Source organism: Taudactylus pleione, unplaced genomic scaffold (genome assembly GCF_031769625.1).
Source record: "Taudactylus pleione unplaced genomic scaffold, aTauple2 ptg000053l, whole genome shotgun sequence".
In the NCBI taxonomy this organism is placed as follows: domain Eukaryota; kingdom Metazoa; phylum Chordata; class Amphibia; order Anura; family Myobatrachidae; genus Taudactylus; species Taudactylus pleione.
This window is the reverse complement of record NW_028284455.1, coordinates 43930487-43955796: the sequence shown is the minus strand read 5'-3', so window position 1 is coordinate 43955796 and position 25310 is coordinate 43930487. Positions and strand designations below refer to the sequence as shown.

Genomic DNA, 25310 nt, shown 5'->3' with positions numbered 1-25310 from the left:
CACAATCTGTGAGTTGATAAGCTTAGTGGCCACATCTCTATGTCCAGACACTGTGCACACGTAGCAGAGCAAGTTGAGTTTTGCACGTGGTGCTGATTTCTCTGCAGAGTCCAGTAAAGAGAAGAGTTGTCCAAGAAAGTTGTTCCACTCAGGTTCTTTCAGAGAGGCAAGTTTTTCAGCTGTGGATCAAAGATGAACAAATTTAACACCATACATGAGTTTTATATCTGAATAACATTATTAAATACGAGTCTTCACATAGAGAGATTTGAAATTAAATGTTGGTGACAAATGATAGTCTTTCCATTTTTGAAACTGAAGAGTAAGAGAAAAGATGGTTTTCACGCGGCATACTGTTCATTATGGTGTAGCCAAAAGAATTGGTTTGTCGCTCAGTACAGTGTAGTGTGGAAGGATTGGGTTAATAACTTTTCATTTTTGTTAATTCATGAAAATAAACTACCAACATTAACACTTCTATTTTTGAAAGCATTCTTACTTTGCAGCATATTTTCCACACCTGCCTAAATATTTTGCACAGTACTGTATATGGTCTCTTTCTTTAAAAAATGTTTTAATATTTCTTGTGAACCATCCGATCAGTTAAATAGGAATTTGTAGGTCTAGTTTAGTTATAAATACGAATATTTGTTATGTATTGGAATATTTTATGGAAAACTGGTAATCAAATTATGAATTCCAAAGGTTTATTAAGGTTTTTGCTGCACATATAATTTTTTTATTTAAAGGCACAAATTTTAGTATATATTAGCGGGTCACATGTAATTGCATATCAGACATAGCAAGTATGTATTTTTATTTTCAATTTATAATCCAGTCATTTAATTTTCTTTTACTTTACATTTATTTATATTTTAATATTTACCTTAATTTTCATTCATATTCATTTGTATTCTTTTGAGTTAGCTTTATTTTATTTTTAGTTTAATTTCATTTTCGTATTTATTAGCAATAGGGTGATCATACATAAAACACACCTATTTTCAAGCAATATAGCCTCACAATTATATCTCGTATCTTATATTTAACATAATACATATATAGAAGTAAAATCATTATCATTATAGTTATCTCTCATATACACAGCATCTATAGAATAGTTTGCAGTTCACAAGTTAATATCACTATGCCTTTAATTGTATTTATATATGCAATAATTCCAAATAAGTTAATTTTGATTTAAGCCAACACTTCCTATTGTTTTGGAACGCATTGCAGGAGTCCAAAATGGTGCCTGGAGCGCATGACGAGTGGGGGGGAACACAAAATACTGCATTGTGGTTAAAGCCATTCATTCTGGGCTATGGCTTTGGAACACAAGGCAGCCCACGGTGACAAACAGACAGGATTTACTTAGTGGATCCTGATTGGCTCATCCCATTAGCACGGAAGACATAGCGCCATAGGAAATCAAGGGAGATCTGTGGTTAAGTCGAAAATAAGGCTCTTAGCGAACCGTTTATATTACAGTAGGCTTTAAAACACTGCCCCCACAATTTAAATCTAATATGGCTAGCCATATTTATATATGTTGACACTTTCAATAGGGTTGTCATTTAGATCAATCGGTAGTGATAGGAACTGATGTCATCACACTTTAGGTGTAAAAGGAGGTTAATGTATGCACAACAGATACATTAAAATTGTAAATATGTAAAATTGTATGTAAGCGCTATATGTCTATGCTCCACAAAAAATATGTTCATCTAACACCAGTATAAACCTATTATTTGTTAAGATATGCCCCTGAAGAAGTCCTGAAGGGATGAAACGCATAGGGTAAGGTTGCTACAAGGTCCAACACTATGATCCCAGTGTGGTGAGCTCACATCCCCTTACAGGGTGGGACAAGAGGTTTAGAAGATGATCCTATGTGTGGTCATTCATGTCAGCATCTATGAGCTGTTTTATGTAAGCATACCCTCAACTATTGTGTAGTAACTTATTTTTAATATATTTTATATCCATATGTATGGCTAAAAGCCTCTTTCTCTGGATGTTTTCATTAGTAAGAGGGTCTATTCCTAGAGTTGTCCAGGTGACTGGCCATCTTAATTTAAGCCATCCAAGGGACTCTTGGTTAAAAGAACGTCCATCAAGGTTTTGATACGCCATTAACATACTAAAGGTGACCCTGAACATCTCTCAGTTTTATAGACTAAAAGGGTATTAAGGTGTTCAGAACAAACTTTGAAACTGTTATAAGCAATAATATTATTGTTTGTCCATTATTGAGCACCCTCCCGTTATCTGTTGTATCTACTACACATTTCAGTGCCATTAACAGAGGAGCAACAGGTTATTTGATACTCAGTCTTTTAATTCTATTCATAGCGCAGGATAAAAATATATTTTGGCTGTATAAATAAATATATATTTCCATTTAAATAATATTTATCAGTGTTGCGCAATGTTTCAGCAACTTCAGAAGAACCTAGTTTACATTTTTCTTGTGTATACTGTGAATATACACTTATGTGCCAGAGAAAACTGGGACGCCTGTCTAGTAACGCGCAGGACCTGCTTTTGCATTACAGAAGCAACACGACTAGGCATGGACTCCACAAGCCTCTGAAGCACTGTGTAGATAGTGTACACCATGCCTCCTGAATAATGGCCCACAATTCCCAAATATTCACTGGTGGTGGAATCCTGCAATTGATGGCACGTTGAACTGCATACCACGTGTTCTACAGTGTTTAAATCTGGCGAACGAGGGGGTGAAGTCATGATGCCAAACTCAGAGAAATGCTCTTGAAGCTGTAATCTGATGGCTACAGACCTTTGCGATGGTGCATTGTGGTGCTGAAAGAGCCTGCTCCCATCTGAGTGAATGCATGACATGAACGGTAGCAAATGATCTGCTAGCATGATGATGTAGCGTCCGCCGGTCTGCAGATGTTTCAGGGGCCCTAATGCGTGCCAGCTGAAAACACCCCACACCATAACAGTGTCTCTGTAGCCCTGGACTGTCCCTTGTTGGCATTCAGAGTCTATTGCCTTGTAAGGTCTTCTACACACAAGTAGTTGTCCATCTGTCCGAAACAGTTGGAACCATGACTCAGAGCAGGCTACACATTTCCAGTCATCTTGCTTCCAGGGGTGGTGTTCACAAGCCCTGGTGGCTCTTGTACCTTATAGTAGAAAAGGAACGCTGTACTGTTCAAACACTAATGTTACTTAAAGCCCCAGTATTAAACTTTACCGTTATTTGCAGCAATGTCAAATGCCTGTTGGATGTTACAATGCATGCCAGACGACACTGGTAATCCACAGTTTTTTTTATCGGCCACAGCGGTGTCACACAATGGATGTCTTCCCTGATGTTGTATAGTTGCAGTACACCCTTCTAATCGTTGCACGTGAAAATCTAAATTTCCTGTGATTTTGGAGATGCAGTGACCCATTAAAAGTAATGTTGCTCTAATTTTAAAGTCAATTGTCTATTAATATATTTGTGATGTACTTTGCATGTAAAGGGTTATTACAAAAGTAATAAACAGTTTTAACAATTTGTAAAATAACGACTATTTAAGATAAGGATACTCACCATACACAGTTACAAAGAAAAACTCTTGAAGTTTTAACTACTGAAAGCCACAGTAACAAAAGGAACTGGAAATGTGTCACATGACCAGTCAGTTAAGATGGCCACAAATGCTGTGGAGACGAGCCGGACGCTCTGACAGAGCGCTCTCGCTCTGAATCAGGGCCGTCCCTGTTTTTTTTGGAGCGGCATCCTGGCCACTCGTATAGCTGTGGGTGACCACCCACAGCTATAGCGAGCGGCCAAAAAGATGGTCGCAATGGTCAAGACCATCGCGACCAGCGGGCTTGCGATGAGACCCTTGTGGTAGGGTCTCGTCTTCCGCAAGCCCTGGAGTGCTTTCGGCTCTATCAGAGCCAAGAGCACTCCCACTGACATCACTTGTGATGTCAGTGGGGCCGGCCCCAGACGGTAGGCGTTCCCATGAAAATCTAACTGAAGAAGCTGCAAATGACTCCCTACATATTGCAGTTATAGAAGAGTCTACGTGAACAAGACAAAATCAGGAATGAAGTGCAGAAGGGGGTTTTATTTAGTGTCTAACTTTCAGTGACGATTAAATCTTCCATACCAGTGTGAAAGTTAGCAAACAAAATGTTCGCAGATAGGAGACTGAATATCCGAGATCAACAGTTGAGCATGTGCTGGATTCCATGAAGGTTAATGTCTTCTGTGCTATGTCCTGTAAAAAAGTGTATGGCCCCTTGTTTTTCAAGAAAAATTGTAACAGCAGCTTCTTATCAATATGCTTATTAATTGGTTCATGCTTCAACTGCACAAAGACAGGGACAACTAGAACAAGATGAGGCACAACCACACTGACACCATAAAGTTAGAAATGACATCGTCGAAAAACACTTCCACAGTGCTGGATTGGCCACGCAACAGACGGCAACATGTCTCGCCAATGCAGGCCATCACAAAGCCCGATCTATCAATCTGTGACTTTTTTATGGGGATATGTCAAGGACAAGGTCTTTATTCCTCCCCTTCCTGTGAAACTCGATGATCTGAAACACCACATCACAACACCTATCGCTGGAGTTGATGCAGAAACGTTAACGGGTGTTTGGCAAGAATTTTACTCCTGTGTTGATATCGGTCATGTGTCTCAATATACACACATCCAACATCTGGTAGTTGCTGTAATAAACTCCCACAGATTCTCTACAAAACAGTGTAGTTACCATAAACAGTCATTATTTTGTAAATTGTTAAAACGCTCTATTTCCTTTGTAATTACCTTTATTAAATAACACATACAAAGCCATGAAAGGACATACAAGATCCATTCTTATTCTATTTCATTTGAGGGGACTTAATTTATATTGCTTAGTTCTATTTCACTGCCATACCTGGAAACTGGTATTGTAGAACTTGTGGGAAATATAATTATTAAAATGCATTTCATACTTTAAAAAACTATATTCTGAGCAATGTTTGGTAAAGTGAAGGTAGACAATGCAGAGAAAAAGTTGCTTAAAATTGAAATAAAATGCAGAAAAAAAAAAAAACACATAACCATATAAACCCACATTGTTACATGCAATGCTCTTCCCGCAACATTTGTAAAAGTTTTGTAGAAATGACGGTAATCACTGGCAGATAATGTTATAAGGTGTACATTTAGAGCTGAAAATTGTCTCAATTTAAAGTACATTTTACTTAAGGCAAAGAATTACATTTCAGCATGAGCAACATTTTGCTACTACATTCCAATGAATCATCCCATTATTTTAGATGCATTATGCTACTTCTTTGTTCATCCAATATTTGAAAATAGGGTAATACAGCTATTTACATGTCATTTCTCTGTAATGTATTTTCAGAAATACTTTTAGATTTGTACATGTTCTTGAAAGTGTAACATTAGTGCTCATACTCCCTGAAGATCTATATTCATTCATTCATTGTAATGCTTAATGTGGGTATCAGACATTTTCAACATAAAGATTCTAGCATGTGAGTGTCTATTAACCACTTCACTGCGGAAGATGAATGGAGCCCAACTCCATACAGATATACATCCAAACTGAGCAGGATAAGATAGAGTAGAGATTTGATGCGGACTTCTCCTAAACTCTAAACTGAAAGAAGAGCTGAAAGCCATTGGTACTGTTTGGTTCATGTGTGTGTAGAGCCTAGAAGCGGAGCCAAGGAAAAAGTCCTAATACCACTGTACGCTATTTGAATCGCATTACCCTTATAGATAACTGTATTTTCTAATTTGGTTTGGAACAAAGACCAGTGGTCTTAATATTTTATCCTCTTATGTCATTGAGCCCACAATGATTTTGGAAATAATAGATATTTGAGGTGATTTGCAGGTATGACAGCAAACACAAAACAATAATGATGGCTGGCAGATGTGATCAGAACACTCTTATCATCAAGCAAATCAACTCCTAATTAGTTGTGTGTGACATTACCCAATATAATTATGTTAATAGTAGATGATAATGTGCGTATGGGCACTATATAAATAGGGTCCTATCAACCCTAGCACTGCAGATGCTTTTCTCACCCCTGTACTGGGCCTAACTTTGTACTTTTTCTACTGGACTTTGACATTTCCCTAAATACACTTAATTTCTTTATACCTTCTCATACTATAAATAAAAAAAAGAGTATTGTTTCCATAAAACTGAAAGAAAGTGAACTAAAATTCAAATGCTTGCAAGTGTGGGGAAGATATGGCACGTTAGGGCCTTCCCCTGTCTTAGGAAAACTTATGTTTTGTGTAGTGTAGAGTAATGAGTGATCTCCAGACAACAGCTACTTAGAGGCCACTTCATTTGAAAGAAGAAAATCCACTCTCTCAAATGTGATTGCACCAGGATGGGGGGAGATCTTCCCCTTCCCTTGACTGAGTTCTTTGTAGTGTAGTGTGTTATGGTCTATTGATCATACTGATCATCAGACAATAATACCTTCTATGGGGGCAACTAGGTTGAAAAAGGGAACCCTTCTTTCAAGTGAAGGTGCCCTCCACCTACATTGTATGGAGAAAATAAATAGTGTTGAATTGGAGTGCCGTTATGCTCAGAGAAGTCATCGTGTCACCTCACTGCAGATCTTGATATTTCTTGTACCATTCTTTACTTTTCATTTTTAGATATAACTTATTAGTATTTAATACCTGTGATCTTTTTTTGGCGTGATTACATTTTTTGGGATTATTTCATCAGCTTTACATAAATACTGCTTATAGTTTGTCCATTTATTTTGTTCTCTTACTATTTACTGTACTTGTGTATCCAAGGGCACCGAGAGAGGGGGGGGGGTGGCGGGTACAAATTACCTGGGCCCGTGCTTGCTGCAGGGGCCCGGCAGGGGACTCGGGTCCGGCACCACTCCTCCTCCCTCTTAAGTCACAGCAGCCCAGCACATGCTGCTGTGTGCTGGGCTGCACTGGGAAACTGCTCGTGGCTGCTAAAGCAGCAGCCGGAGCAGTCTCCTATGCATATTGGGGGAGCGATCATCCTGATCGTGCCCCCCATTGGCTGTGCGCCGTGCTCAGGGGCACACAGCGGCTTCCTAGATGAAGCCATATATGCCTGTCTGCTGGACAGACGAATCCAGTAGGCCAATGACTGTTTGGAAGTTTGCCAACCAGGACGAGCAGCATCATACAAAACAAATATAGAGTTTGTTTTACACATGGCTGCAGTCCCTTTCCACATAAATACGAAGAGCCCTAACAAGATCCAAGGATCCTGACGAAGGTGAGTGTTGCGGAAGAACTGGTACCATAATAGGTTGGTTGATGTGGAAAGCCGAAACCACCCATGGAATAAAGTCCATTCCTGTACAGAGTTCCACTTTATCCTCATGAAATACCAAGTATGGAGGATGACAGAAAAGAGCTCCTAGGTCCGACATCCTCCTGGCTGAGGCCAGTGTGAGAAGAAGTGTAACTTTCCACGAAAGGTATATTAACTCCACCGACTGCAAAAGTTCGAACAGAGGAAACTGTAAAAAAGAAAGTACGAGATCCAAATCCCATGTAGCCATAGGACGAACGAAAGGTGGTTGTAACCGAATCACACCTTGTAGAAAAATGTGTACCTCCTATATACAAGACCAACTTCTTCTGGAAGAAAACCATCAGAGCTGAAATTTGAACCTTCAGCGAACCCAACCGCAGACTTGCTGAGAAACCTGCTTGCAGAAAAAGCAGAAATCAGGCTAGATTGAATTCTGTAGGAGGAGCCCCTCTACATTTGCACCATGAAACATAAGTCTTCCAAATACAGAGGTAATGTACAGAGGTACCTTCCTTCCTAACTCTAAGCAAAGTAGGGATTACCGTGGATGGGATCCCTTTAGGTCTCAGGATGGCCCTATCAACAGCCACGCCGTCAAACAAACCAGTGTTAAGTCTGGATAAACTACAGGACCCTGCATTAAGAGATCTTCTCTCAGAGGTAGTGGCCACAGATAGTTGATCAGCAGCAGTTGAAGGATGGAATACCAAGCTGTATGAGGCCAATCCAGAGCTACCAATAGAACCTTGGCGTTCTTCCTTTTGATGTATTGTAGAATCCGAGGGAGAAGAGGAAACTGAGGAAATAGACAGACAAAGTTGAACCGTCACGATCATAGAGCTGAAGAAAAGCAATTGATGATTTTGTCTGGATGCCATGAGGTCGACCAGAGGAAGACCCCACCATACGCGAAGAACCTGTGGGTGTAGTGCCCATACCACTGGATGCATGTCTTGCCAGCTGAGGTAATCTGCTTCCCAATTTGCTACACCTGGAATGAAGATTACTGAGAATGCCCCTGCAACTTTCTCCTCCCAGGTTCGAATCCGGCTTACTTCTTTTAAAGCCGCCCATCTGGAGCTGCCGTGGTTAATGTACGCTACTGTTTTGGCATTGTCCGACTGGACTCTGACTGTTTGGCTCCGCAACAGGGGATCTGCTGTCTGAATAGCGTAGAACACTGCCCGCAATTCCAATCTTCTGATATCCAGCGGCCTTGTAAGTGCTGTTCCTGAATCACCATCTTACATCCTTTCAGACTCGCGTCTGTGGTGAAAATAGTAACATCCCATACTCCAAATCTCTTTTCCTCCTGTAGGAGCATCGAGCTGAACCACCAGAAAAGGGGTATCTGAGTTATGGGGCTTAACTTTACCCGTTGGTGAATGAAAAGATGGGTCCCTAGTCACAGAGAGAAGGACTAGCTGAAAAATCGAGGAGAGAAAATATCAGTAAGGAAAAGGTCTCTAATGCCTTGACCATCTTCCTCAGGAGTCGAAAGCAAACATGCACCGATACCAGACGATGTCGAAGGACCTTCCTCACCATCTCCTGAATGGAAGTTGTGATGAAGGAATACTTTCTGACATAAAGTGTCCATGAGCATACCCAGAAAACTGTAGCCTCTGTGTCAGATGCAGATGAGACTTGGGAAAATTCTGAATCCAATGGAAGAATTCCGAATGAGACGGAAGAGAGCCACTGTGATGTTCTGCAGTAATTGGACCCTGGAATAGGCCATCAGTAGAAGATCGTCCAGGTAAGGGATAATAGAGATTCCCTGTTTTAACCTTGGGACTGAGGATAAGCCGAAGAGTAAGCTCTGAGTCTGGAAATGAGAGTTCCGAAATACGAATCTCAGAAACACCTGGTGAGGCGGCCAGAGAGGGATGTGAAGAAAGTCGTCCTTGGTATCCAGGGATATCGTGAAACTCTGCCCTCTAGTCCCGCAATCCCCGACTGAAGGGACAATCCTTAGGAACAGATTGAGATTCTACAAGATCAGAGTAGGTCTGACCGAGCCGTAAGGCTTCGGAACCACGAAAATACTGGAGTAAAAAAAAAAACTTTATCCTGTCTGATGACTGGGAACCTGGACCATCACTCTCGTGGATAGAAGCTAATGTATAGTTTCCTATAAAAACGATACTTCATTGGAAACTGGCAAGCCTGTGTAGAGGAGGAGACTAAAAAAAAATCTTGTATCCCCGAGGGATGAGATCCCGGATCGAAGCTTCCGTACAAGATTTTGTCCATGCTACTCTGAAGTGAGAAGAAAACACATCATGCACTAAGCTTAATAGTGGACTTAACCTCATGTTGAGTAGATGTTGTTGTTGCGACTCTGCCCCGACCTCAGGAACCACGGGAAATTGATGGTCCCGTGACCAACACGGTGTACTAAAGTACCGAAACGAGGGTCCTGAATAAGAACTCTAGAAGGAATAGCCACAAACAGAATATAAGAGGATTTACCCCCAGTAGCTTGAGAAAACCATCTACAGTCAGGTGCATAAATATTGGGACATTGACAGAATTTTTATATTTTGGCCTCTATTCACCACCACAATGGCTTTGAAATGAAACAAACAAGATGTGCTTTAACTGCAGACTTTCACATTTAATTTGAGGGTAATTACATCCAAATCAGGTGAACGGTGTAGGAATTACAACGGTTTCTATATGTGCCTCCCACTTTTTAAGGGGCCAAAAGTAATGGGACAAACTAAACAATCCTAAATCTAACTTTCACTTTTTAATACTTTGTTGCAAATCCTTTGCAGGCAATTACAGCCTGAAGTCTGGAACGCATAGACATCACCAGATGCTGGGTTTCATCCCTGGTGATGCTCTGCCAGGCCTCTACTGCAAATGTCTTCAGTTCCTGCTTGTTCTTGGGGCATTTTCCCTTCAGTTTTGTCTTCATCAAGTGAAATGCATGCTCAATTGGATTCAGGTCAGGGGATTGACTTGGCCATTGCATAACATTCCACTTTTTAGCCTTAAAAAACTCTTTGGTTGCTTTTGTAGTATGCTTCGGGTCATTGTCCATCTGCACTGTGAAGCGCCGTCCAATGAGTTTGACTGAATATGAGCTTATAATATTGCCCGAAACACTTCAGAATTCATTCTGTTGCATCAATAAATACAAGGGAACCAGTTCCATTGGCAGCCATACATGCCCACGCCATGACACTACCACCACCATGCTTCACTGATGAGGTGGTATGTTTTGGATCATGTGCAGTTCCTTTCATTATCCATACTCTTCTCTTCCCATCACTCTGGTACAAGTTGATCTTTGTCTCATCTGTCCATAGGATGTTGTTTCAGAACTGTAATGGCTTTTTTAGATGTTGTTTGGCAAACTCTAATCTGGTCTTCCTGTTTTTGTGGCTCACCAATTGTTTGCATCTAGTGGTGAACCCTCTATATTCACTCTTGTGAAGTCTTCTCTTGATTGTTGACTTTGACACATATACACCTACCTCCTGGAGAGTGTTCTTGATTTGGCCAACTGTTGTGAAGGGGTCTTTCTTCACCAGGGAAATAATTCTTCTGTCATCCACCACAGTTGTCTTCCGGGTCTTTTGGTGTTGCTGAGCTCTCCGATGCGTTCTTTCTTTTTAAGAATGTTCCAAACAGTTGATTTGGCCACACCTAATGTTTTTGCTATCTCTCGGATGGGTTTGTTTTGATTTTTCAGCCTAATGATGGCTTGCTTCACTGATAGTGACTGCTCTTTGGATCTCATATTGAGAGTCGACAGCAACTGATTCCAAATGCAAATGTCACACCTAGAATCAACTGCAGACCTTTTACCTGCTTAATTGATAATGAAATAATGAGGGAATAGCCCACACCTGTCCATGAAATAGCTTTTGAGTTGATAGTCCCATTACTTTTGGCCCCTTAAAAAATGGGAGGCACATATAGAAACCGTTGTAATTCCTACACCGTTCACCTGATTTGAATGTAATTACCCTCAAATTATACTGGAGCACATTTTAACTGGATCTGACGTCCCTGACATTGTTATACAGGATTGTTACACATTAAGGAGTTAGATGACTGAGTAAATTCATATTTTTTGCAGGTAATTAACTTTTGGGACACCTTAGTGCCCCTTTTAGTCATGATACATACAGACCCCACACAAACAGTAAAGTGTAGTAAAACAAGGTTAAAACTAAAAACTAACATATAGAGAGGCAGGAGAGAGACACACTTTACAAATAGCGCTCATAGAAGTGCCAGAAAATGCTGGGCATATAAGTAAGCAACCTGTTGCTTTAATTGCTCTCCTGACCAGCCTAAACCCTACTGTGTACTGTCAAAGCTGAATAATTGAGTGAGACAAGTTCAGTTTAAAATTTAATCGCAGCGACGCCATTTTGGAAATGAGATCACAAGACACCATTTTGTGTGGTCAGCATTAATTCAAGTTATAACCCATTAACTAAGAACAGATGGCAATGTTTTTGTTAACACCAAGGGCAACGGGAAAAACCAGCTTTCTAAGTAGATAAGGAGAGGCAATGGGTATTTTTACATACAAATTGGGAATCCCGGGATGCAGATAAAGTATAGTTGTGGCAATTGTAATATAATATCTACACAATTGGATTTGCCTGAATACTAGACAAGATGTCTCCTAATCCCATAGTTTGAGGTGATAATACATTTGCACTTCAAACAAAAGAGGTTTTGTTTTCCTTTGAACACAGCAGGTGGGGGCCTGCTGACAGAGGGCTTGTCGAATTACAACCCTCAGCCATCCACACTGCTGAAGGTTCACTTCGTGTATGAGAGATTATGCACTTAAATCTCACCCATTAATAACTAGCGTCCTTATATCAAACCCCAAATACCCACACACTACATATTCGCACATAAGGTTCCATAAGCATCAAAATGTATGATTCAAGTTGGTTAAGTTAGTTTAAATGCTAAGAAATAGAGGTTTTTGATATCTAAGGTATTATATATGATAAGCAAGGTATGTTTGATCTCGTTCTGATGCCTACGCTTTTTACAGAATCCCGGTGTTATCGGAGGAGAGATCGCATCATGCAAACTCAAGTTATGGATCGCAGAACTTATAAGCAACAAAATGTTTTAGTTGATGGAATGTTACAGGAGGCGTTACCAGAAAGACCCCGGCTGTTAGAGGCAGGAAAAGTCTATTTGAAACAACCTGTTAAATGTGTCGTTACATATGCTCCTCCTCTGGGAACCAATGAGATCAGCAGGAAGTTTCCCCTTTGTCCTGTTTCAGTCTGGGGGGGGGAATAAATACATGTGTCCAAACACTGGTTTGGGAGTTCATGCTGAATTTTGGGTGAGCTGAGGATATCTAGTGAGAAGTCTATCTCTGGATCCAGAGGCGCAGCGTATGTATAACCGTACTTGGTCTGTATTATTTCCTTTTACGCCTAAATTATGTATGTATAGATTGCGTGTAACTGACTGTACTTTTACCTGAATAATACTTGTGCGTTGGAACCACAATATTCCACTCCTGTCTTTATTTGCGGTCATACTGCGTACGCAATTAGCGTTGTCTTAGAGGTTTTTAGGCAGGGTTTTGTCTTAGAGGTTCTAGGCAGGTGAATCTTAGAGGTTTATAGGAAGGAATATATTAAAAGGTTTATTTATGATTTAACAGTACTTACAGTATCAAGTTAGGCAATCAGTTTCATCCATCGATCATCAGTGCAGCTGTCAGGTATCAGAATGAAATGTACTGGTCTGTAGTAGCATTGCAGAAGTAAAGCCTCTCTCTGTGTTAATGGCCACCAGCGCCCCCGAGGGAAGCGCTGATGGCCGCTAGAGGAAGTAGCAGATCTCCGGAGCTAGGCTCCGCCCCCCTGCTATGGCTCCCAAACAGAGTCTAGATGCGTGCTATATTGCTTTACTAGCTGCTGCTAGTTGTTTTGGCTGCCCCGTTAATCGGAGCAGCCTGCAATTGCTGGATGACCTTGAATGCCCCACTGCACAGCATGTTGCACTTCTGCTCGCTCAGGGTCTGTGCTGGGGGCCATCACAATGAACTCTCCGGCTTGAACACCGAGTGGGTCCACCCTTTGCAAATGCTGCAATTATGTTAACCTAGCTACCCCACTAGACGGGTAGCCAGGTATACTCACGTGGCTGCTCCTGCTGCCGGTGTGAGGCTGACTAATGGAGGTCCGCTATGCGTGCTGCCAGCAGCGGCATGCGGGACCTCCTATATGTAGACAGATGTCTGTTGTAGTCGAGGACCCCAGGCGAACTGCATGCATTTGCAAGCGGGTCCCCCTGGCAGCTCCATCAGTGCAGACAGGCACTGCAGCTGCTGTCTGTCTGTTCCTGTCAATTTATTTTTTTCAGCGCAGTAGCACTATTTTATTAAAAACCCTGTGGATAATGTGAGAAACATCAGCTCCCCTCGGGCACAGATTAAGACTGAATCTTGGAGGGGGGGGGTATAGAGGGGGGAGGAGCCAGTCACACTTCTTAGAATTTAAAGTGCCAAGCTCCCTCTCAGCACCGTCTATACCCCACTGTCTTTGGTCTCCAGTGTCCCCTAGTGGCTGAAGGAGAAACCATGTAGACTACAGCAATGAAAGCAATTGATAATCAGGATGTCACTTGAATGTACTAGACAAACTCTGTAGGTAGTACATAAACAAGTCTGTGACAAAATGGTTTATACAAATGTGAAGATTTACATGTAATCGCATAGGAAGTGTGCCAACTTGCAAGCTTCAAGTGAAAATTTGGTCTTTTAAGAGACAGAAGAGAATCAATCTCTCAGAGCTGTTAGTACTCCAAGACTTGTTTTTTGAGTAAAATAAATAGTTTAAAACTAAAAAGTGTTTCATGAACCGAGCTGTATTAATACTATGGCTCAAAAATGTTTGTCAGGGTTGATAAAGAAAGGGTTACGAGAAAAAAGGTAAATATGTTTTTTGTTGATGTGTAAAAAGTCTGTTAAATTGTATAATCAAAATCTGGGTGTGGCGCAGCATGTGTGCAAAGTAATAGACTTTTTCCAAGTACTATTAACAAGAAATATTCCATGCGTGATGCCGTGACATCTCTTCATTGTGTTTTCTGTATTAAGGGATTTATTTGTATGAACATACTGTTTTCTGCTTTTAAATTTACAAGTAACATGGGCAAGAAAAAAACCAGAAATCACATGTTTGCAATACAAAAAGCTTGCATACAGGTGTGCCAAAGACTCAGCATGGAAAGTTACATAACCAGGACTGGAGTCTGCACCCTGGGAATAAAATCGATTTGTTATAAGAAGAAGAATTGATATTATGGCGGAGTATTATCCTTTACAATATCAGGAGCTACACGATGACATTTCAGAGAAAGCAACATTTAAAAAAGAAAAATAAACTGTAAAAATATTTGTGGTCAGTGAAAAAATGTGATGCTGGGTCTTCCTTTAGTGGACTATAGGCCTGATTCAGATTTGGGAATAGAGGGCCTGATTCAGAGCCGGACACTCTGACAAGAACACTCGCTCTGAATCAGGGCCCTCCTACCTATTATTGGAGCGGCCTCCTGGCCGCTCGCATAGCTGTGGGTGACCACCCACAGCTTATGCGAGCGGCCAAAAAGATGGTCGCGATGGTCAAGACCATCGCGACCATCGGGCTTGCAACGAGACCCTGCAGCAAGCCCAGGAGTGGGCTTGGCTCTATCAACACCCCCGGCACGCCCACCACCCTTTGGTGAGAGACCCATAGCGACGGCTTGGCTGTCGCTATTCAGGTCTCGCGCATGCGCACGACGGAGCTCCCTCCATCGTGAGCATGTGCACTAGGGCACCATCGACCCGCTTGCGAGCGCTCAGCACTCGCGAGCGGGTCTGAATCAGGCCCAGAGTAAGATAGAGCAAGTAACTGTGTACCTGGACAAACCATGTTGCAATGCAAGGGGTGCAAAGACATTTGGAATGCATACGTTACAAACCAGCACATACAAAGCTGTTTAACTGGTGTACTGTACAAGTTGCTTAACATCTTCTGTACTGCATAAATCTAAATGTGGAAACTAGAATAAATATAACTGGGACACAAAGACCTGTGTATGATAAATTAAGTGAAGGAGTACATAATAACTGCTTAATTGAGAACAACTCCACACAATGCAGTTATTAAACCTCTATACAAAGCCAATAATTTCAAACAATACATCAGTGGAGCTATGGGGCAGGACATGTATGGCTAGTATGCTAGGTAACAAGTAGCATCAAATCACTGAGTCATACAGTCAGTAGTGGACAGGAAACTAGCTAGATGGCAGCAACAATCTATGCAGGGATAATAACAGTAAAGAGAAACCCAGATAAGTGGATTAACTGCACACCTTTTACAGAAGGTTGAAGAAGTGAACAAGTGCCCAGAGTATGGGATGGGATTTATTATACTCCCAAATTCTTGTTTTCTGATAATAAAACTTTTAAGCATAAAATGAGCTTTAATTGTTTGGAGAACATTTTGTACAGAAAGACACACTGCCCAGGCTGTAAGGCTATTACTAGAGATAGTTCTACTATGTCGAATATAGGACCAGTCCAGAGACATACAAGGGAGGCTAATATATATATGGGCATCTCTACTTCATTTCACATCATTGGACTACATTTGTTTGTATAATAATTCCTTCAATGTACAAAGTTGCGTAATATGCGATGTCTTATAAATAATAATAATAATAATAATAATAATAATAATATGCGGTGTCTTATAAATAATAATAATATGTGGTGTCTTATAAATAATAATAATATGCTGTGTCTTATAAATAATAATAATATGCTGTGTCTTACAAATTATAATAATATGCTGTGTCTTACAAATAACAATAATAATAATAATATGCAGTGTCTTATAAATAATAATTATAATAATATGCTGTGTCTTACAAATAACAATAATAATAATAATAATAATAATAATAATAATAATAATAATAATAATAATAATAATATGCGGTGTCTTATAAATAATAATAATAATAATAATAATAATAATAATAATAATAATAATAATATTCTGTGTCTTATAAATAATAATAGTAATAATATGCTGTGTCTTATAAATAAAAATAATATGCGGTATCTTATAAATAATAATAGGCTGTGTTGACTGGTCATCAATGTCACAAAGTAAAATACACAGTTAAATGAAACGACAATTACCTGAATGTGCAGGAATGCCAAGTGTTTTCCCATCAAATCTTACTGGAAATGGCTTCATTATCTAACAAGAAAATTCAGAAGTTTTTAAAATAATGTCATGTTTCTCAAGACAAACACAGATGGGTTAAAAGTAATATTTATTATTTCTAGGTTTATAGTAACAGTGCCAAAACATAACTATGGGCCTGATTCAGAGCCGGACGCAATGGCGATTAAGTACGCAGATTGAGCAATTGTTTGCCATCGTGCATACGTATAAACTGCACTGCGCGTGCGAATGAACTGCGATTAGGGGTGCGCAGAGGAATCCATTGCACAGTAAGTGACAGGTTTTCAGCATTTGGGAGTAGTAAAAGGGGGAGGGTGGTCAGAAAAACGCAGGCGTGTAAGACCGTTTATACGCCATTACATGGTCGTGCATATATTGGCCCTTGCGATCTCCTATGCAGCATGAGCGCTCTCTGCGTGCCTGGAGAGCAGCCAAGTCTGCAAGGGCAAGATGGCCGCTCGATGTGCGTCAATGTTACCGATATTTACGCAGGTAAACGAAGTCATATGCAGATGAGTGGGCGTCCCCATGCTCTTTGCAACCATTAGCATATTTTCGCAGCTGAGATGCGTACAAAAATGCAGCTGCGATTGCATTAACGTTCATCTCTGAATCAGGCCCTATAATCTTAAAATGGGTACACATCAGATCACGGTCATTTATTCCTAATTTGCATAGTTATCCAGGTTACAGGCGAGAACAATTAAAAAAAAATGAAAGCTGCAGGCAGGGCAGTTTCTAGGGTCTGAGGCTCCCAGTGCGAGCAGTCAAAATGCACCGCCCCCCTTCCCCAAGAAGCAGTAATATTGTGGAGTGGGCGTGGCCTCATCGTGAGGGGGTGTGGTATCACAGTAAGGGAGCGTGATCTCGAAAGACCACAGAATGTCAGCCACTGTGACTACTGAGCCCAGGGGTGGCTAACCTGTCAGAGGCAAAGTGCTGAAAAATATATATAGCTAAATCAAAGACAGACAGCATGCGCGCGCTCAAAAAATGGGGTGTGGCCTAGCTGTCACAAGCCCACGCCGCATTTCTGTGTGCATGCCTTTGGTGTGACATTTGCAGAAGTATGACCTTGCATCACACCCGTTTTTAGTCACGTTGGTAGCAAACCCAGCGCATTGAAAATACAAGCCAGATCCACATAAAATACACTGCAACAAACCACTTCCACATAACATATATTGGAAAAGCCAGAGGCACATTAACCACGTTTTAAAACCACATCCACCTGAAATACATTATTAAATCCAGAACCACATAAAACACATTGAAAAAACAAGATTCACATAATACACACTTCATTCCAGCCCCCTCCCTTGCCATTCCATCCCGACAGGTCTTAGGCTTCCCCCCCACTGGCTCTCAGGCAAAAGTGCCCATTATGCAGTGTCCCCTGTAGTTGTGCCCCTTATGCAGTGCCCACAGTGGTAGTGCAACTTATGCAGAGCCCACAGTAGTGGTGCCCTTTATGCAGTGCACCCAGTAGTAGTGCCCCCAGGAGTGGTGCCCCCTGTAGTCATGCCCCCATCAGTAATGCCCCCAATAGTAATGGTCCCTGTTGTAGTGTCCCCAGTTGTATTGCCCCCAATAGTAATGCCCCCTGTAGTAGTGTCCCCTGTATAAATTCCCCAGTATTAATGCCCCTGTATTAGTGCCCCCAATAGTAATGCTCCCTTTGTAGTAGTGCCCAAAGTAGTAAAGCCCCAAGTAGTAGTGCCCCTGGGCCCTGAGTAATGCCCCCAGTAGTGGTGCCTACTAAGCAATGCCCCCAGTAGAAGTGCCCCCCGAGTAATGTCCCCATTAGTAGTGCCCGGGTGCCCCCAGTAGTGGTGTCTCCCCCAGCAGTAGTGCCCCCAGAGTAATGTCCCTAGCAGTAGTGCCCGGGTGCCCCCAGTGGTAGTGCCTTCCCCAGTAGAAGTGCCCCCCTTAAAATGTCCCTAGTAGTAGTGCCCGGGTGCCCCCCCGTAGTAGTGTCTCCCCCAGTAGAAGTGCCCCCCTTGTAATGTCCCTAGTAGTAGTGCCCAGGTGCCCCCAGTAGTGGTATCTCCCCCAGTAGAAGTGCCCCCTTGTAATGTCCCTAGTAGCTGTGCCCGCGTGCCACCAGTAGTGGTGGCTCCCCCAGCAGAAGTGCCCCCAGAGTAATGTCCCTAGTAGCAGTGCCTGGGTGCCCCCAGTGGTAGTGCCTCCCCCAGCAGACGTGCCCCCCCCTCCTCCAAGTATTGTCCCTAGTAAAAGCTGCCTGCACAAAAAAAAACAAAAACACTAATACTTACCTTCAGCTCCGCTCTGCTCAGCTGCTCCTCTGCACTGTGGGAAAGAAGTCATGACCAGGGCCGCAACTAGGGGGGGGCTAGAGGTGCACGTGCACCGGGTGCCGGATTGCAGGGGGTGAAAAAAGCTGACTCGAGGTGGCTTGGGGGCTGCAGACTCAGAAAACGGCCATCCAAAAATGGCCGCCGCCAAAAAGGCGACAGATGCTAGAGGTCCTACTGGACCTCTAGTGTCTGTTAGGCCAGTGCAATGCAGACAGCACTCCCGGCTGAGATACACTGGGGCCGGGGAAATGGGGCTGAGAGACGCACAGGGGTCAAGACACGCACACTAGGGGGTTGCAAAATTGCTGCCTTGCACCAGGTGACAGATATCCTAGTTTCGGCCCTGTCATGACGTCCTCCCATAGTGCACACTGGGGGAGCCGGAAGCCCGAGCCTCCGTCTCCGGCTGCTCTGCTCTGCCGGGTGCCCGCTGGTAACTGAATCTCAGCGGGCGCCCGGCAGTTCACAGCCTGTTTCTGCAGCAGGTGTCGATTGCACGGGTCGCCTGCCCCTAGAAACGGCCCTGGCTGCAGGCCTACTTCAGAGTCCGGTCTTCAACACGGGCAACACCGGGTATCCCAGCTAGTATATGAGAAGACACTAATAGAGCATGTAGTTGTGGTCTTATATTACCTGACCATTTAGCATGATCAAGCATATTGAGACGTACAAAGTTTTATCTATAAGGACATATTAGAAAAATGTGACTCCATAGTGACCATTTAGTTTAAACCAGTCCTGGAGAGCTGACCGTGCTAAGAGCTAAAGGTATAAATGTCAGTACCATTCACTTTGTCCGTTAGCTTCAGCTGGAACGTGGAGGAGACCGTATGTCCAGTACCAGTCTGACTATCGTTATGGGAGTCTTGTTGTGACAAAGGAGCTCCCCACAATTAGAAAAGATACTTAGAAAACACTTTTAAGCTGTAAAATGCAAAACTAAGTATATACAGTAAGCATTTGTTATCAATTGCATGTTTTTGTTATTATCACTTATTTGTACTGAATAAACTATATTTTTACTATCAACGCCTTTTGTCTCAGGGTATTATTTATTGGCTGACATCAGATCATTTTAGTGCCTCACACTACAGTGACAGAGGAACTAATCACTTGTATGGATTAAGCATTTAGTGACCATCTTATTATGAGGAAAGAACTAGGTGAATACGTCCTTGATTACGGTATCTACAGTTTTGAGAAATCCTTTTAATAACAACCAAACTAAAGTACAAATAGTACGTACATCACTATAAAAAAATACTTAACATATTTTGTCCCTTTACCTTTGGATTATCTATAATAGGAGTTACAATGAGATCAGAATCTGTGAATATAAGGCTTCTTATTTTCCTCTCAAAGTCCAGCTGATTGGAACATGCACTGTCCACCTATAATGATACAATGGAGAAATGAGTACAAATAAGTGGCAGAAGTATGGCAGAAAGAAGAGTAAATGGCTATAAACGCATACTATTAGACAGCTGTGCACAACAGAACAGCAATAATTGTGGACTAAGGGCCTGATTCAGACCCGCTCGCAAGCGCTATGCACTCGCAAGCGGGTCGATGGCCAGGCAGTGCGCTACCGCCACGTGCGCACTGCGTGTGCCCCGGTGCGAGTGAGAAATTCGCTCGCTCCGGGGCTCGCTACAAACAGGGCGGCTGTCGATGTTGATCGACAGCTCGCCTCATTTTGTAGGCAGGGGGGGGGGGGGGTGGCTGGTCAACCGGAGGGAGGCTCTACTGACATATATATATATATATATATATGATATAATGTGCTCTATTAGAGCCGGAAGCTCTATTAGACCACAAGGGTCTCGACGCAAGCCCGATGGTCGCGACCATCACCTGGCTGCTTGCAAAAGCTGCGAGCACAGCTTAGCGAGCGGCCAGGAGGCCGTTTTTTTATTTTTTTTAAAGCGGCCGCCTTGATTCAGAGCGAGCGCTCGCTTTTTGCAAGCGGCTCTGAATCAGGACCTAAGTCTTTGGTCTTAGTAAACTTATAATAACTTGCACAAATCGTACTTAATAATCAATTAAGTAATAAATAATAATTAAGTAATAAATACATGCACCTCCTTTGGAGCCTACAAATATATAAATGCTTGCTGTCAGAGGGGCTGAGTCTTTGGACGCATTTGTGAATCCTAATGCAGATTCCAGATTATCAGGAATCTATGCAAGCCCCATTCTGCGATACCACACGCAGACTGGCAGTGATTAACAGTCTGCTGTCGGTTCTGGGTGGGGAGGGGGCAGCAATGGCCTCAGTTTCCCAAAGGGGAGGAAAGAGGCCAGAATCTCAGTCGGCAGATGAAGAATTCCCAGCCTCTTTCTCTCATCTGCGGTGCCCGGCTTGCGTGACCCCATGGGTCACTCTGCCTGCTGCTGGTCAAACAGATGCAGGAGACACGTCGCCTCCTGTTGCATTACCATAATTGTGGTATCACAGCTGCTACCAGGTTAGCAGCTGCGATAGATATATTGCAACCAAAGCTGAATTAGCCTCACAGATGGTAAACCTGAGCTGCTTCACACAAGAGAGGAGTACACCCTCTAAAAACCAATATAACCAATACTAGAAAACAGCACCTCAAAACCAACTCTTAGGTGTGGTATAAATGTCATTATTAGTTATTTATGTGCAAATGTGGAAATTGGGGAAAAAAGGCAACAGGAATTCAACTACAAAAAAAAAAAAAGTGTTCCTTCACTTTGTGCTAAATCTTAATAGAAGTACATCCTCACACCATAAATCATCTTTTCTGTTATGTCACTGACATCAACCACTGTACCTCTGACAGAATTAATGTATACCAGTCCTGTATATGTCTACAGAAGGTGCTGTGGTTGGATTGTACTATATAATGACATCATAGGGCAAGAGGTGCAAGAATTTAGGACTAATGCCGGGTACACACTAGGCGATATAATGTGCGCACAGTCGACTAATGAAACACTGTTCAGTGCATCAGCGCGTGTGTACACACAATATATCATTGAACAACGATTTTTACACATATATCGCATCGGCTGTGCTGCACGGCAGATGTGACATATCTGAAATACATATTGTTCACATCTGCCTGTGTTTACACACGACTGACCGACTCATATGCTGGCTACAGGAAGCAGTGAATATGACATCACAGATGGTTCTCCTGACCAGACATAACGTGCATCCAATTGGTAAGAGTGTACGCTTACCAAAATCAGTCGGTCACTCGTAGTGTCGGGCCGTCATCCAGATGTGTACACCACATAAGAAAGACGTGTGATTATTGGGGCACATTTATTCACACTGTCAACAATTGAGACTGATAGAGGAACTTCTAGTTCAGATTATTGCATTGATTTATTTTTATTTTTTGCTATTTTGGACTGCATTCATTAGTGTCTCATTTTTCTTTCATTCCCGTTTCCATTTTCTCCTCATATATGCATACAGACATATAAAAGTTGGTTTACTAGTACTGATTAGATTATCTCCTATGGAGTACCTAAACCAGAGACCACCAGTAGTTAATACATTTGTTTTTGTTTTTAAACAAAAGTTACACATGTTACACTCTGCTCTTGCAAAAAAAAAAAAAAAAACTGACTTATGACACATTTACAATAACAAAAACAAAATATATTGACATCATCAATGCAAGAGATAGGTGTGGCACCAGGCACATAGCCGGTAAGGGGTGGGGGGAGAGGTGCTTTGGGCTTGTGTTCACTTGAATAGGATAGGCTACATAGCAGTCTGTGCACAGGGCACACAGTGACATTGGTGTGAGTGGTGGGTGAATAGGATAGGCTACATAGTCTGTGCACAGGGCACACAGTGACATTGGTGTGAGTGGTGGGTGAATAGGTTAGTCTATACAGCAGTCTGTGCACAGGGAACCCAGTGACATTAGTGTGAGTGGTGTGTGAATAGGTTAGGCTATACAGCACTCTGTGCACAGGGCACAGAGTGACATTGGTGTGAGTGGTGGGTGAATAGGTTAGGCTATACAGCAGTCTGTGCACAGGGCACAGAGTGACATTGGTGTGAGTGGTGGGTGAATAGGATAGGCTACATAGCAGTCTGTGCACAGGGCACACAGTGCCATTGGTGTGAGTGGGGGGTGAATAGGATAGGCTACATAGCAGTCTGTGCACAGGACACACAGTGACATTGGTATGAGTGGTGGGTGAATAGGATAGGCTACATAGCAGTCTGTGCACAGGACACACAGTGACATTGGTGTGAGTGGTGGGTGAATAGGTTAGGCTATACAGCAGTCTGTGCACAGGGCACACAGTGACATTGGTGTGAGTGGTGGATGAATAGGATAGGCTACATAGCAGTTTGTGCACCAGGCACACAGTGACATTGGTGTGAGTGGTGGGTGAATAGGATAGGCTACATAGCAATCTGTGCACGGGGCACACAGTGACATTGGTGTGAGTGGTGGGTGAATAGGATAGGCTACATAGCAGTCTGTGCACAGGACACACAGTGACATTGGTGTGAGTGGTGGATGAATAGGATAGGCTACATAGCAGTTTGTGCACCAGGCACACAGTGACATTGGTGTGAGTGGTGGGTGAATAGGATAGGCTACATAGCAGTCTGTGCACAGGACACACAGTGACATTGGTGTGAGTGGTGGATGAATAGGATAGGCTACATAGCAGTTTGTGCACCAGGCACACAGTGACATTGGTGTGAGTGGTGGGTGAATAGGATAGGCTACATAGCAGTCTGTGCACAGGGCACACAGTGACATTGGTGTGAGTGGTGGGTGAATAGGATAGGCTACATAGCAGCCTGTGCACAGGGCACACAGTGACATTGGTGTGAGTGGTGGTTGAAGGCGCTGCTGCTACCAGTCTGTATAGCGCTGCTGGTTACGTGGGTCACTCCTGCAACAGGGCCCCTATGCATAACCATGCAACTAGAACACCACAATTAAAAAAAATGTTGGCAGAAGGGATTTTATTGTGGGCGAAGCCGTGGGCAACAGTTTTTAACATAAAACACTAGTAGTAGTTACTAATTAGTAGTTATTAATAGGTCTTCAGTATAAATCTAATCTACTAAACTACTTGCACACAATAATCTTAATATAAATACAATATGTGAAATTGTATGAACATATTTAATTCATTTTAGGGCTTATTCTGAGCACATTGTGAGCACTCCACTTGTTGCATACAGAATAACTTGCAGGCATAGGGATTACTCAGCCAGGTTATGCAGTAATGTAAGACGCGGGAACAGAAAATAGCACATAAGAGCTTTTAAAGTGTTTTGGACTAGCGCACATCTTATACTACTGTCTGTGTAACCAGCAGATGTATGCTGGCATCTGGAACAATGATCAGTGTTTTCTGAACACTTTTCTTGTTTTGTCTCAATGACAGAGGGTCAGAAATTGCTTACAAAATGCTTGCTAATGTCCATATATTGACAACAATAACAATCAACATCAGTAGATAAATATGTTTGCCAAATATTCAGTGGCACGGTGGTTAGCACTGCTGGCTCACAACGCTGGGATTAGGAGTTGGATTCTAACCAAGGCAACATCTGTGTGGAATTTATATGTTCTCCATGCATTTGTGTGGGTTTCTTCTCTGTGCTAGGAAATACCGGCAGTAGGCTACACTGTGGTAGGGACTGATGTGAATTAATTATTCTCTGTAAAGTACTGTACATTGTAATATATAAATGTTATATAAATTAAACTGAAAAAGAAATACATTTGAACTTGAAAGAAAAAACCAATACATAATCTGCTCAGGTTGTGTGGTAGGGCATTTAGAATTTAAGCTGTATTGGGGCAGGGGTTGTTGTGAATGATAACATATTTTCTGTACAGCACTTCATAACATAATTGCCAATATATAAATAATAATATTTTATATAATACATTATTGCCAATATATAATTATTATTTTAAATAATACATATTGTCAATATATAAATAATATATTTTATATATATGCCCTCACATGAAACAGCTTTAAGCAGGATTTTGCCTTGTAAAAATATATATATATATATATATATATATATATATATATATATATTTATTAAACAAACATATTGAGGCAAAGGTAAACTAATCAAATATTTTTAATCGAGCTCAGTACAAATGATGAGACTATATATGGAGTACTTTAATACAAAATTAAACATTTAGAGACATCTATAATTAAGCAGGTTCCAAGATCAAAGAAAGTGCAGTGACCTTTGCAGAATGCATTAGATGAAGCTTAGCCACATGGCCACCTAGGGTCCAGCTTCTTAATCTGCAGCATTCACTTTCATACAGTTAATGATTCTTTCTTTCTTGTAAAATTAATAGTAGGAGTACAATATTAGCCAATAACTGAATTATACACACAATCATAGCAC

The 25310-nt window shown here is 41.9% G+C and overlaps 1 protein-coding gene across 2 annotated transcripts in view; it reads right to left on the bottom strand.

Moving 5' to 3' along the window:
• Positions 1 to 25310, bottom strand: part of ULK4 (unc-51 like kinase 4) — a 777293-nt gene that overhangs the window by 713242 nt on the left and 38741 nt on the right. For both annotated transcript variants that reach the window (XM_088463894.1, XM_088463889.1), the window contains exons 13-15: positions 20194 to 20298; positions 16541 to 16601; positions 4 to 179 (exon numbers count right to left, since the gene is read on the bottom strand). In XM_088463894.1, the coding sequence (XP_088320020.1) occupies positions 4 to 179; positions 16541 to 16601; positions 20194 to 20298 (342 nt within the window). The remainder of the gene's footprint in view (positions 1 to 3; positions 180 to 16540; positions 16602 to 20193; positions 20299 to 25310) is intronic.